Raw genomic sequence first — 15,431 nt, 5'->3', positions numbered from 1 at the left:
CCACAGAGCGATGACAGATCTACCATTTCCCCCGGCTCACCTACCACTCAGACAGGTAACAGGGAAAGGAAAAAGAACTTCTGAAAAATAACATCAAAATGCCTGCTTGCTTATTGGTACTATGAAGAGAAGGGAGCATATGTTTCCATCTCTGTATGTGGCACTGCTGTGTTTGAGAATTTACCCAGTTATTTGGGTCCCCTTAGCAACACTTGAGTGAAGAGACAACAGGAGTGAAGCATGTCCTCGGGCAGAGAGCGTAGGATTTGGCTGTTTTAGGCCTTCATACAGGCTTTGGCACACAAATGCATTCAGCAAGAGTCAGAACAGTTGGTGGAATTGGTATGTGGAATGTGCTTTGCATGCAAGTGTCCTTGGAAGTGCCTTTTCCTGCTCTGCGCTTTTATCATGCATGGCTGTAATTTATTTTGTCATTATTATATTAAAATTTTTGTTTTGTTCTTTTTAATTACCACACTGCTGAACCCATTTCCTATTTAACCATTTCCTTCTTCCTCCTTTCCTTTCCTGTGCCTTTCCACATTTGTTTAGTCCACCTTTCCCCTCCATATCCTGGCCATGCAGCCCCGCCTTCCTATAGAAACCCTTCCCAGCGACCTGAGAGTTTCCTTTTCCGAGCAGCTGTCAGGGATGAAGCGAACAAAGGTAGGTTATATAGCTCAGAAATTAGTTAGTTTTGCTACATTATATTAACATCTGCATTAACTAGGTTTTGCACTGTTCTGTTACTTCAGGTCATTATCATCAAACTACTTTTAGAGTTCCATTTGTAGACACATGGCATTAAATATTTTGTGCATAAGCAATTTTTTATTTAGAGCTGTCAAGTATTCTTTTGTCATATTTGGGGAAATGTGGGAATTTGTTCTTCCTGGTCTGTGCTTCCGCCTAAAAAGATACTAAGTAAATGCCACAAAAGCCTTTAACAACAGATGAAGGCAGCTTGATAAATTTTGCATTGCACAGTAGCACAAAACAAAATTGCAATTTCTGTAGAAAAATTGAGCTGTTTCAACATACGCCATCCGGCAAAACTTTGTCCTCCTTTCTGAATGATTATTATCCAACAGAAAGAACAGAATCTAAACAGAAAGGAAAATGTGTTAAAGAACACCTCATTTAGATTAGTAGATTATTAGTTCGATTAATGATCAAATGAAAGAAACAGATTTGTGAAAAGGAATGCACTGTACCCATTCTGGAACCTTGTGTGTGCATGTATACTACAGCAGTGAAGGACAATCAGCCAAACCGTGCTTAGTGATTTTTCTTTCCTTCATGCTACTTTTTTAGTTGTTGCTTCATCTTCTACCCGTGCCTTGTCTCCTGCTAATGATTCTGCAGACCCTAGAGTAAGACAAAACTCCAAACAGCGAGAGGAGGAGCTAGAGCTAATAGAGCAGCTACGTAAGGTAAGCGCTGCGAGGAGCCACGTTGCGGACATCTTAGTAGATGCATTGCGTGTGCCCTGCTAAATCTGTCCCTGTGTTTTGGACTGATTTCACTGAACCAATATGGTGCACAGTTGACCAAAATTAAATGGCATTGTACAGCCTAAGTGGTTCTTTCAGATGGATGCAGTGGTGTTCGTGTTGTTTTTTGTGGTGGATAAAGTCAGCTTCAAATTCTGTAAAATAAACTGTGCTGACTCCTGGTTTTGAGTGTCCAGTGATCTCTGCTTTTAAAATTCATGTGTGCTTTCTTTCTTCCTTATCAGCCTTCACACTTTTAAGGAACTCCCTGGAAAGTTGCCTCACTGTCTTCCTTTTAATCTCTTTTTTTTTAAACTCCTATTTGCTCTAAAGCCCACAGAAAAGCAGATGGATTGCAGGGACTACTGCCATTCATGCTGACAGCACGGTTTCCTTGTTTGCTCTGATCCATCTATTGATTCTTGCCTTATCCTTAGTTAAGTGCAGAACATCTGAGGCACAAATATTCCTTATACTTGTGCTTTTTGTCTGTTCAGGGCCACCACACCCCTGGTTTGTGCCAGGAGGCAATGACAATACACATGAATACTACAGATGCCACATGGCATTAAGGTACTGCTCTGCTTTGCCCCAGACTTGTTTCTGGAGAGCACGAAGGCATTCCTTGAGGTGCTCTAATTAATTTTTTGAACTTTCCCAAGAAATAAAAATTCCTACTTATTAAAAGCCATAAGCATCCCAGATGGACAGAAAGAATTCCTTCTCTTTGTAAATTTTATAGTAAGGATAATCTCCTTTCTCTAAAAGGAGAAAGTTATCTTAAATAAAACAAAACAAAACTTGGTGCTGTTTGCAGACCCTCTCTTCTGTTATCTCAGAATGCTTTGTACGTAGTCTGTCTCTTGTTCAGCTTCCCAGGTAAGCTTAAATGGTTTTTTTGTTTTGGTTTTTTTTTAATACTTCAAAAAATTTAGATAAAGCATAACAACTCAGTTAAATTCACACAGCATTTGAAATTAAAAGCCTGAATTGAATTTTTATTCATTCCCTTACACAAATTCTAACTACCTCATTTTTTAAAAAATATTTATGCCAAGTAGTTCAGGTTTTTCTTTACAGGCAAAAATGTTGTCTTGACTTTTGTTAACTGTGTTATCCTCCAACCCACAAAGACAATTATTTTCACTTCTCTTGGCTGAACCATTCTCTGAGAATATGTAGGATTAGGTATACTGTTCCTAGACCCTGATTTCCATTATTTTTCACTAATGGTTGTATTAGTCCCCTGTACTGTACAATGAAAACTGTTCATCATTGAACTCAATTGCTCCCACATTGTGATCGGCTCTGGGCCACAGTAGTGAGCAGAGCTTTCCTTGATGTTATTCAGAAAGCTGTTTGGAAGTGTCATGAGGCTGGACAGAGAGTTGTAATGCAAGCACTCTACCTCTTATAAAATGTTCTTCAGAATTAAACAGTTGGAGGAAACCAGCTCTTAGTTTTTATGTGTCCATATTCGTTTTTCTACAGAATATAGAATCACGGTTGAAAGTGTCGTTGCCCAGTGATCTTGGAGCAGCTCTCACCGATGGTGTTGTTCTATGCCATTTAGCTAATCACGTGCGTCCCCGATCTGTTCCCAGCATTCATGTCCCCTCACCTGCTGTTGTAAGTATGTAATAATGATAGTATTTTATAGGTGTCCAAAATAACATCCAACGAAGTCCTGTAATCCAGACAAATGCTAAATTGAGGATTCTGCTCTGTGAATGTACATGACAAAAAATAACCATCTGTTCTCTCTAAACAAAAAAGGTATATAGCGTCATTAAAAGAAACTATATTTGGGTTTGTTTCATTTAACTGAAGTTACTTCTAACCCAAATTGTAAGAAAATGTTAACATTTTCAAGTCCTCCCTATGTTAACTTTAAAACTAGTGAAATAAGAGACAGTTCAGCATAAAAACTGAAATAGAATATTTCAGAAGATCAAAAGGTCCAAGAAGTTCAGGAAAACAGATAGTAGGGAAATACAACATTCTCTACAATGTTTAGGTTTCCACTATACATGACAGCGAAAACAGGCAGAGAAGCCAAGCTGATTCCTGTGTTCACTTTACAGCACTACAAATTCCTCTGCTTTGGAATTTTAGCAGAGAACACTCAAGCTACTTGGAGAACAGCATCTCCTGGAACAAAACAAATCCAGTCGTACTTTTGTGATAAGAGAAAAAAAGGTTGTAACTGGGGTCTGTTCAGAGCAAGGAAGGAATTGCACAGACAAGTTTGAAATTTTCTGAAGTTGTTTCTCTTACCCTGCCTAACTGCAGTGTTTCTGGAAAGCAATGAAGATGATCTATTTCTGGGTGCATTACTCTCTGTCATGTAGGGAAAGCACAAAATTGGAGAAAGGTTAAGAACTGTGAAATAATGACAGATTATTTACCTAATCTGTATTTGTGGAAGTCAGAAAGTTCAGTGAAAATATTTAGGGTTGGCTATTTAAAAAGTAGTATGGACAGGCAGATTGCTTGTTATGCACCTTTAAATTGTATGAATAAGGAAAAAACCCTGAAGATTGTTCTTGGGAGAAGAAGTTGAAACATGCATGTTGTGTTTGCTTTTCCTTCTTGTGGAGTCGGTCTTTGTGTTGGCTGGAATTTGAACTGGCACTTACAGGGCTGCCCACTATATCATTATGGTTCCTCTCCCTTGGACTTAATGTGAACAAGCAGATGTCCTCATTATTTTGAGAACGATTGAACTGGACATGCCAACATTTTAGGCAGATTGTGGAATCATTAAGAGAAAAGGCATACAGCCGCTATTCAGAAGACTTGCGTCATTGAGAATATCTTTTCAATGGCCTGGTTTTGTGTGCTGTTGAATATTCTGTGTTAGGAATTAAATCATGGCTTTGTCATATAAATCCCAAGGAAGAGGCAGCCTTTAGCTGCACGGCTTCAGGAGCAGAAGAGGCATCATGTCATTCCTCAGTCACAATGTGATCTTTGTATTCCCTTCATCCTTCGGTAGAAGGAAGTCAGCGCTAGCCTTTAACCTGCTTTCGTGGTGGGGAAATACGGCACATTGAGGGGACAGGGCAGAAACCCCACCACTTATGGAAAAGTTTTGAACCCACAGAGGCAGCTGCCTGCTGCTATGTGGACTGTGGGTAGCTTGTTCAAAGGAGCAGGAAGCTTGTGTCTCTTTAACCAGAAAAGAATAAGCTTCAAGAATAGAAACAAGACAGCCTGTGCCATCATATATCTGTGTAGAGGTGTGAAAGCTAGCTGTAGAAAAAAGCTTGCTTGAAAAAATGCCAGTGAGTGCAATTCAAACAGCTACATCAAACACATCTACAGGAGGCTTACAAGCAGAAAGCTTCGATTCCAGTTTTCTTCCATTGTTTTCTGGTTTCATCTAGCCTTCATTTTTTTAATCTTTTTGTTAATTGAAATATGGTTTGATATTACATATATTTTTGTATTGTAATAATCCAGAACAGACTCCAGATTGCTTCATGTCATGAAATTGCTGTGAAATCACAGCATGGAAGCCCTGCATGTATGTTTCATTCAAAATATATTTTTTAAATTGTCATACGGTAGTCCCTGAAAGTGTTAGCCAGTTTTATGTAACACCTTGTATGTAAATATTGCACAGCTTAGAATTGTCTTTTTTAAAAAACATCCAGCATTCATAAATTAGCTTTTCATAAAATAGCTTTGAAATTTGGGCTTGCTTTTTTAAAGAAGAGCGAACTTCAACAGAGCCTGCTTTGAATTAGACAAGCTTATGTCAGTGCAGTATGTTTTTGGCAAAGAGATTTATTAAGAGTTTTACTTAAAAAAATAAAGATCTTTTAAAATCCTGTCACTTAAGAACACTGCCTCCTTTACTTCTTTGCAGCCTAAACTTACAATGGCAAAATGCAGACGAAATGTGGAGAATTTCTTGGAAGCTTGCAGAAGGATTGGAGTGCCTCAGGTATGTATTTCTACTATCCTGATATAATGTTTCGGGTGCAGTTTTGTATGATGCTTCAGAAAGTAAAAACTTCTTTGGAAGATTGGATGAAAACAAAATTATTAAAAGTTTAGAAGGTTCAGGTATAAGCTATGTCTTGCGGTGTAGATCAGACTTACCTTGCATTGTCTTCCGGAGCAAAATGAAGTCAGATATAGTTTGTCAGAGGTCTGATTCACTTACTGCTGTGTCTCAAATTCATAATAGCTGATGCAGTTCAAGTCTGCCTTTAGAATTGCAAGGTATTTCTATAAAAACAATTACATTTTCTCAAGATTAGATATTTGACAGCTTAAAAGTGGGATAAAATTTGGATGATGTTTTGCATGTGTTATTTCTATCCCAAAGCTTTTCGTGTTCCTTCAGAATAATTCTCTTATGTGAACATCTTTACTGTCTTACCAACAAGTCACAGTATTTTTGGCCTTTCTCTCATGGTAGCTATCTTTGCATAGATCCTAATTCTTTTATTATGTACCAGTGGTAGAAGTCTATCTTCTGGTATTCATTGTCCCCTTCTGAAACTTCGAAGATGTAGGAGGTGGGAACATATAAAATAGTCCATCCAAGTCCAGTCACCCAGTTTTATGCTGTCCTGTCCTTTCCACTTTGTCTTATTCAGCAGCTGTGTCAGTACAAATAGTTTTGATACGTCATGTTTTTCTTAATTTTTCTTCCAGTGCATTAATTGATTTGGTTTCTTACACTGCTAAGCATTAGTGTTTGTGTTATAGGTGCTGTTTTCTTTCTTTTGTATTGTGAAAGGGAAGAGTAGACCCAGTGGCTAATTTCCTAGCTATTTCTAAAAGCAGTGTTCTCAAGTCAGTTATGCAGTACTTCCTGGTGTTTTCAGATAGCTTCACTTGCAGTTATTTGACCCATTGGGATTTTAGGACAGCATATTTATTGAGCTGCCTGGCAATTTCACATGACTCGGTGGTGAATCCTGTTGGAACATGGTAGAGAGTTGTAAGTGATCATTAGTACTTTGAGATCCTGCACTATTTTGGTCCCCTAAGAAACTTCAGACTTTTACTCCCAGCAGACCTGCACAATATAAATTTGTCTAGGGCAAAATTGTTCAATTCCTTCCCAGCTTCCCTATTTATAGCTCCCTCAAATATGAAGATGTAATTTTCATCAGATTGCAGTACAGAGCAGATCACCAAAATGACCCACATTTAAAAACAAACAAAAAAGTCACTCAAGAAAAAGTCCCTTATAAACCCAGTCTGCTACATCTGCTACACCTACTGTCTAGGACCCTCCTGTTTTTCTCGTATTTCTTGCTTTAATGTGAAAAGAGTTCAAGGAGAGTGTCTCTGGGGAAACTTAATGAAATACCCCCACCTGAACACTAAAGTTGCTCTCACATGTCTACATTACTTATCTTACATTCACATCTCAGTAGGTATCTGTATGCAAGAATGGCGTGGCAGCCTAGTATATTTTTCTTGAAACGATGCCTGCAGGTATTTTCTTTCATTTAAATTCTAATTACAAAAATAAAAGGCTTTCTGAAAGCATGGATCTATGTAGAAATACTTACCTTCTAAGAGGAAGGCTACTTTTAGAAAATTCTAATTACAGGCACCACAGTGGAGCAGCTATTTCTATAGGACTTTGCTAGTTAAAGCCCTTGCATCAAAAGAAAGCAACAGTTGAACACATTGATATGTGCATCTAGATTTCACTGATTTATTGCAGTTACCTGTGTGAAAGGGAGGGAAAAGATACACAGTGGGAATAGTTACAGAACACTTAAACTCTAATTAGTAATAGATATTTCTGCAGGACACTGCGTTCAAGCATCAGTTACACATAAATAATCCCTTGTCCTACTGTCTCATTAACTAAGATACATGTGGAGACTTAGCTTTGGTGAGTACTCAGTGCCAACAGCATCTCAGAAACCTGTAGCCTCTTCATTTCCCCTGGAGAAAAACGGTTTTCACTAAGGCATATGTAAACTGTTATGTTTTTAACAACAAAGACTGTTACATGTTTAAGCTGTACAGGTGACAGGCACCTCATTGAACACTAAATATTTGCATTAAGTGAGTTCTCTGCAATGGGAGTCTTGCAGATTCCTTTGAGAATTAACCAGCTGTGATATGCTTCTTGAACATGTAGGTTATATCTGAGATGTCTGATGACTGACTGCTTCGTGGATGTTGCTATGGCTAACTGACTGACCTTTTTTTTTCTGTCTGTTTTCCCTTCCTGCTCACACACTCTGGACAGGACAATCTTTGTTCCCCTTCTGACATTCTTCAGCTAAACCTCAGCGTTAAAAGAACAGTTGAGACTCTTCTTTCCCTGGGGACAGATTCAGAAGAATCCAGTCTTGTCTCCCTTTCCATTCAGCTCTGGGGCTTTGTGGTGTTTTACTGTACTCTAATGCTAACGCTCTGTATGTTCTATCGCTGGGTCTTTTTTCTCTAGCTGAAGGATAGTGTTGCTGCTTCCTCCCTCCATCACTCCGGTGCTTGGGAAAGAATTTTGGGTTTTGTCAAGACTGTGTGTATGAAGTGCTTTCTTTCCCACTGATGGGACAGAGGTGACAAGTACGATGTGTAAACACATTGGTGCACCCACACAACCGTCTGTGACATAATTCACATTTGTATTTGCTGTGTCTTATTTAGCTGATGTAACGCTTTTACAAGGGAGGAGGTGCTGTCCGTGGGTTAGAGAAGGGACTGAGTTCAGGACATGTGGGTGCACACTATAGTCTGCTGATGAGTGATGTAGAACTGGGAAAACTGCGTTGTCAGTTCATGCCTCAGTTTCCCTGTCTGTATAATGGGAATTGCACCCACTTTGGTAATTGCTTGAGGATTATCTGATGAAAAATGTTAAAGAATGTAATTTTTTTCAACATCAGTGTTCCTGATGAGCTCTTACAGTCTGAGGAGACATGGTCTGGTAAGTTTTGTCCACAGGACTTTTTAAATTATAGAGGTTTTTTTCTTATCCCCAGTCCCTTATCCTACTTCTGAGAGCATTTGACTTCTCATATTTGTAGACTCTGGTGTGTTACTTTAAGTCAGGATTTTTAAAATAACTGTCAGTGAATCCTGAGCTACTTGAGCTTCATAACAGATCAAGCAGGAAATTTTCAGAGAAATTGAGCTCTTCAACAGCTTTGAGAGAAAAGTTTTCTGGCACAGAAGGAAAAATCTTTAAGATTCTATCAGACACCACAGAATGTCGTAGCAGTTTACTGTGCTCTGGATAAAACTTAACAAAAACTTCTTGAGTCGCTACTTGATTGTGGACGCCCCAACCCATGCTTGTTCCATGGTTATTCCCTTCTTCCTCTTATCCTGTCATTTTCAGAAACCTTTGTATCATACAATTGCAGAAATACAAGTCCCAGCTGCACGATCACTCTTCACTGTTTTACAAAACTCAGGTAGTCTTCCGTAAATCTTCAAAGCTTTTCCCTCCCCAGGAAAAGCATCCTGGTGCTTTAATGCTTTAATGTCTCAGGGACACCTCAGAACTTCAGGGCGCTCCCCATGTGATGTGCAAAAGACCATGTCTCCTCAGGGTGTAGATTGATTCAGGGAACTCTGCTCAGAGACCAGTGACAGGTAAGTGTTAAGTAAAATGGCTGTTCCAAATGTGTTTTCAATAAATTCCCATTATATCTGAAAATACAGTGAATGGCTTGTAAGCCCGGTTTAAGTGGTGTTAGCATTCCAACGTTAACCTGGTAACAACTCTGAAGCACAGTTTAAGATACACAGGAGTTTAGTTGCAAATGTGGTCGCTACCAGTAAAAATGTGTTACGTGTACATGGATCTCACAAGCTCTTGTAACATGAAGTGAGTATTTAACAAAGGAGCAAGTAAAGGAGTTGATGCCCTCTTTCCAAATCACACAGTGTTCTGTCCAAGCAAAACATTGTTGAGGAAAGAGAGGACCTTTGACAGGGGAAGATTGTTTTATTTTTAAATAAGCTATTTTTGCACTGCTTACTGGTATGAACTAAAATGAACTCGGTTCCTATGTTCCTTAACTTCTTCTAATGAACACTGTGATGAAAGCTGCAAGGGGTTTTACACTAACAGTGCCTTCCAGTTTTTAAATTTTGTTTGTCATGACTGTCTGTGGTATCGAGTCATTCCAAAGCTTTTCCCCTTACCTATTTGCATACATAAGAAAAAAGATAAGGCATATTTGCTCAAGTTTACAAGTATTTTCTCAAGAAGCACACTTTTTTCAAAAAAAACATAAATTTGCTGGAAGAAAAATGTATTTCAGCCTGATCATATGACTTACTGTGAGAATTTCAGTCTGGGTTCATTTGTCTTCTCTCCACTCTGAGCTTTGCGGGAGGAGTGTTGGCTGCCACTGTTTATGCTGAAGGATTCTTTAACATCAAAAATCAGTAAAGGTTCAAAGAATGGAGAAATGCAGGTTGCTATGGAAATAACATGTGAGAAATAATCTCTGTAGCTCTATAGGAAGGACACACGTTGGTTATTTTCTACAGAGACAGAGAACTGTTGGACATGTATCCTGACTGTTGTGGAGTGAGGATGGCCAGGATGTGCCAAGGACTTACATAGGATGAGGCTTTAAATCCACCTTAGACTGAGAATAGCACATTTATTAATAAACACTTTGAAACCTCCTTTTGCATTTTGCGTATTACTCTTATTCCTTAGGATGATTTTGGAGGTAACCTGCTAAGCGGGTGTACTTCTGGAAGATAAATAAGTGGTAGTGACTCGCACATAACATAGGATGGATATTTGCCTATAAATATACTGTCAATTTCTCATTGCCTTGAACAGGAGAAATGGCATTTTCTGCATTTGTCATCAAGGTTATTTCAGTCATACATAGAAGCAAGTTTGGGGTTTTTTTTCTTTTCCTTCCATAAAACTTTCTTCTGCTTTTTTGTGTCTTCCGAGGAATTTTTGTAATGATAGAGATCAGCACATACATACAGGCCGAAGGACTTCAGATGGGCAGTGTGTCTCATGAGATGAGAATTGCTTTTAAGTATGACATTTCCTCTTGAGGCTTGTTGCACAGTGTTTCCATAGCGCACACTAGTATTTCATTCTCTGCTTTAAAGCAGGTCTTTCCTCATGTTTGACAGCTAAACAGGCTTGCTACATGAGGACTCCCTCAAAAAGGCAGTTTTGTTTTGGAAAGGAAGCCATGGTTCCTTTCCTACTGCATGTTGTAGCAAGGTCATCCTGTTGAAGCAAAGCTTTCCCCCTCCTTAAGTTCATCTACTTTTGGTTTCATAAACTGCTGTCATTTCAGTGTGGGCAGAGATAGAGGACAATTTGCTATTCCCCACTTCTCCCACAATCCTTTTTCAAATTCTTATTTGTACTATTTTCTAATAAATAAACACAAGGATTACCCCAAGGCCTCCTCCTTTGAGTAGTCATGTTCATGGTTCTTTAGTTACAAGCAGAAATTTCATTTCATACCTGTGTGTGTGCTAGCTGTCCATAACATTTCATATTTCAGTCACCTTTTGCTTAATTTTTTTTTCTTTTCAGTTGAGTGTTTTTCATCCATTTTGTTTTTGTCTTTGTTTTGTTCCCCATTCAGGAGCAATTATGTTTGCCTCTACATATTTTAGAAGAGAAGGGTTTGACACAGGTAGCTGTGACTGTCCAGGCGCTCCTGGAGCTGGCACCCCCAAAGCAGCAGCAACTTCACCACTTGTCTGCTGTGTAAAGACCTCCGGGACCTTTTGGGTTACCTTGGCTAAGCAGAAGGACGTGAAGACTTTACTGCCCATGCAGTGCATCCAAACACACAGAGCTCTGTTCTAAGGAAATGAGTTTCCGTGATTCCTGACAGGAATGTTTTACTTCATTTCTCCATTTTTTTGGAGATCACAACAGTTTCCAATAACATTTTTATTACCAATATTTTTGCCCCTTATTTAAAAAAAAATAAAAATTGAGTTCACTGGGAGGAGGGCAGGGAATTCCAGTGGCCAGCTGTTGGAGCCAGCTGTAGAAACTGACCTTGTAGACAGAAGACATGGGTGTAGAGTTTGGAAAGCAATTCCTAGGGGAATTCATTTATGAAAAAAAAAAAAAAAGGATGCTGCTGCAGTGGGCACATGGGAAATGAAATTTCTTTCCTTCCCCGCAGGGTTCAAAGAAAGGGAATTTCTTTGCCTCAAAAGAACAACAGCTATTTCTATTATATATTAAAAAAATTGCAACACACAATCTTAACCTGCAGTGTTTCATAACAGGGCTGAACCCCATGCAGCTGTAACTTTTGTTGGCATGTCCTCAGTACTTAAAATTTGAAGGAAAAAAAAATTTTTTTCCCCAAGGGAAAAAATACCGCATGTTTTCTCCACAAGAAACATTGTAGTAAAAGATACTAAACAAAAACTGTTCAAATTGTATTAATCACATTAGCATTCTTGCTGGGTTCACTTTCTGTTTGGGTTTTAACATGTCTTTCTCTGAAAATTTTTCCAACTTCAGCAGAGAGAGATGATCTACCTCCTCTCACCTCCCCTTCTGGTCATGTAGGGATGCGTTTGGTTATTCAGTAGTTTTGTCAAATGATGACTAGATGTCATCAAGAACCATGTATGTATTTTCACTGCAGTGTGAAGAATTACAGCCTGCCATGCTAATCATTAGAAACCTGTTATCAAATAATAGGTTTATTAAGGGCTGAGACATCCAATGCAGACATGCCAGCACTGGTGAGTGTGTCAGCCACTGAGAAATTTATCATTTTAAGAACACAGCTATTGAATTTCCACAGGTGGGCTGCATATTGCCAAAGCAGCAATCTGTTTCAAAAGGTAGCTTCTGTTTGTGGGTTTGATAAGGCTTTAATAATGAAAGCTTTTTATCATTGGAATTTATGTAGAGATGCACTGGTTTTACAGAACTACCATTACTTCCGTCCTCTTTCCTTAACGTAAAAATGGAAATTCAATATACAGGAATGGGAGAGGCAGCCAACAAGTTTTGCATTTTGCTGGAAAGTTGACCTGCAAAACAAAGACTAGCTCTGTGTGCTCTGGTCCTAGTGACAAGGCCAAGCTTGCTACTGGATCAGTTACAATAATTATTTTTTTTCCCCCAAAAAAAAAGACCTTGCAAAATCCAGTTCTCCACCCATGCAGTTCCTTTGTTAGGTTTTGGCCAATTTAAAGCATCTCAGAACTTTTTGCTACTAAAACGTGGTGCATGGGGTCTGAGACCAACTTCAGGCATCAGAGGTATTCCATCTGGGGATATATCTGAAGCAGAATACACCAAGAGGATTTCATGGGGATAAAGGAAGAAGAAATGGGAACAAGCTAGCTAAGTCATTTTTCCTGAAGTAAACCTGCCATGGGAACACTGGCAAGGACTGGTCTTAGCTGGATTTTTCCCCTTTTGATTTTGCAGTTTTGTTTGCGCTCTGTTTTGCTTCATGTATTTCTTTCAAGGTCCATTGTGGTGATTGTTGAATCCCTTGTTTCACATAATTATCTCAGTTGCTTCTTATTGGCATTGGTTGATCACGTTGCAAGTGGAGAAGAACACCTGAAGGGTACTTAAAACTGCACAGCTGAAAAGAGAAGCCTTTTCATACTGGGTAAGCATGTTGCCCTGAGCCCTGCAAGAAATGAAAATGCCAATAACTTGCAATACACGTAGGAAGAGAGCAGCTCCATACAGACATACTTTCCTCCTTAAGTGGGTCTTGGGTTTTGCTTAATTTTGCTTGCAAGGAGTGTTGGTAATTCTTAAAGGACTAGATGAAAGTGTCTGAAGTCTCTGCTGTAGTTTGCTGAATGGAAGATTCTGCCACTCGCAAGCAAACAGTATAGACCGCAAGTGTTTCTTGTATGTTTGTCTCTACACATAATTTGAAAGAGGGGGGGCACTGACTTCATCTTAGTTTTCAACATTAGGTCACTTGTGTTGTTAGAGAGGCATGTTAACTTTTTAACAGCACACCCTTTGTGGACTATTTAAATATTCCTGTTTTAAGAAGGCCATTCCCTTCATGGAATCGTGAGGGTGTGTTGTTTGCTCCAGTCCAGCTTCCAGCACTTAGGGAAAAAGAAACTTAACAGTATTCAGGTTGGTGGAAGTTTGTCATTTCATTAATACTAGTTTTTAGGAATTAATGGGGTGGGGAGTTGAGCCTGAACTGCAAGAAGTGGCCGTTTCCTATCATGCCTGGTTAACACAGATACTCTTCCGTACGAGCGGTGCATACGCGCAGCAGCTGAGTTCACGTAAAGCGCAATGGTTGCATGGCTGGGCAGGCATTTTGTCCCCAGTACCACTTACTTTGTTCTAAGCAACGGTTCACTCTGGCAGTTTCAGTGTATGTGGTCATGTTAGTTTGACGTTTATAATCCTGTGTTTTCATGCTGGCAAACACTAAATCTTGACTAAATGTTTAGGACAAAAATCCAAACCTGAAGTTTCATCATATGGTTTATTTAATGTATTATACCAAAAACAACTTCAGTTCTTTTTTGCAAAATGAGTTGGGATTTTCAGTGTATTTATGTGCAATTTTTGTTGTATCCCATGAAAAGAATATTTTAAAGAAAACTTGTATAAAATTCTATTTTGTGTGTTAAAGTAAAGAGGCAATTGTCTTTCCTCTCCGGGGCATTTGTGTTGGAGGATGTGGGAGGAATCCATCTGAGTGTTTCGTGCTTGCTGGTGTTTATACACTGACTCCATTGTGTCGCCATCCTTCCTCAAACCATGTCAAGCACTGAGCAGCGTTGAGGCTCAGCAAGGTTACACTCTTGAGATCGAGCAGCACGGGCACCGGGGAGTCCCTGATGGCATTGCGGTGGTCGGGGCAAAACAGCCAGGGTTTGGGTCTTCCCCCTTGTGAAGGGGGAGGCTTTCGGAAAGGCCCTGACCTCAGTGGCCTGCTGAAAGTGAATCAGAGACAACTTCTTACAGCGCCGAGAACACCTCTGTTGTTCTTGGTACTGACACAATGGCAAATGGTATTTTTACCCTTTTATGACTATAAATGGTTCTTTGAAAAGATGTTTTAGAACCAGAGGACTTGTAAGGTGAATTTGGACATCTAAAAAATTCTTTGGTATAGATATTGTGATGTTTTACAAAGCAGTCTAATTTTGTTATTTCTGAAAACAGTGTAAACGTGTAATTAATAGAGTAAAGGATTTTAAAGCTTCATCCCATGCTGTATGTCTGTAAATACATTCCATAATTTCTGTTACATATAAATGTGTCTGAATATTGTATACTTTATTTTAAATTGCCTGTATTCTGCCAGTAGTGTGAACTTTTAGCACATTGATAATATAAAAGGAAACCATGGGTAATTTGAAATAAAGTTTTAAAACTTACATGAATTACAGTATTTCTTCCTGCTGTTTTTCTGTTGCATCAATGAATTTCACATTCTCTGTGTTGGGTGTTTATTTCCCTTCCACATCGTCACAGTTGGCAGTTAATGGACCTGGTTTGTTTCTCTAGTTTTCATAATTAACCAGGATAGAAAAATTCCAGCATTTTTACACACATTCTGCAGCCACATCAGAAGCTTTTTCTTGGGGATATTTTTAACCCTTCGCAGACACTGAGAAGCTGCACTTTTGTACAGAATCCTTTGTTTCTCCCTCGCCACTCCTTTCTTTTTTTTCCCCTCCTCAAAGTAAAATGTACATTCTAGGTTTGGGGAGTTTGCTGCTGCCAATACTGGTGCTCCTTGCCATTCTCATCTTTTGCTTGGTTTTATCCTATCTTGAGTTTGATCTGTAAAACTTGCACCCCTGCTTCATGCCCCTGCAGCATTTGAAAGGTTTGTTCTTACTAGCCAAAATGTTTAGTCCTCTTTTCTTCCCTCCATGTAGCTAGTTTTTATTATTTGAAAACAAAATAAAAATAAAAGGCCTAGAAATTGCCAGAGATCCACAAACGCTCCCTACTTCGTG

At 39.1% G+C, this 15,431-nt stretch overlaps 1 protein-coding gene across 6 annotated transcripts in view; it reads left to right on the top strand.

Moving 5' to 3' along the window:
- Positions 1–15,431, top strand: part of LRCH3 (leucine-rich repeats and calponin homology (CH) domain containing 3) — a 74,086-nt gene that overhangs the window by 56,036 nt on the left and 2,619 nt on the right. For 3 of the 6 annotated variants that reach the window (XM_010573039.1, XM_010573037.1, XM_010573036.1), the window contains 6 exons: positions 7–55; positions 553–666; positions 1,315–1,433; positions 2,985–3,122; positions 5,368–5,445; positions 7,729–9,681. In XM_010573039.1, the coding sequence (XP_010571341.1) occupies positions 7–55; positions 553–666; positions 1,315–1,433; positions 2,985–3,122; positions 5,368–5,445; positions 7,729–7,929 (699 nt within the window). In that variant the 3' untranslated portion in view covers positions 7,930–9,681. Of the gene's footprint in view, positions 1–6; positions 56–552; positions 667–1,314; positions 1,434–2,984; positions 3,123–5,367; positions 5,446–7,728; positions 9,682–11,071; positions 11,386–15,431 lie in introns of those variants that run through there. The other 3 variants (XR_774711.1, XM_010573041.1, XM_010573038.1) reach the window with 2 other exon arrangements.

Source organism: Haliaeetus leucocephalus, unplaced genomic scaffold, assembly GCF_000737465.1.
Source record: "Haliaeetus leucocephalus isolate CR32 unplaced genomic scaffold, Haliaeetus_leucocephalus-4.0 Scaffold362, whole genome shotgun sequence".
NCBI classification, from domain to species: Eukaryota; Metazoa; Chordata; class Aves; order Accipitriformes; family Accipitridae; genus Haliaeetus; species Haliaeetus leucocephalus.
Note: the sequence above shows the minus strand (reverse complement) of the source record. Positions and strands in the feature narration are given on the sequence as shown.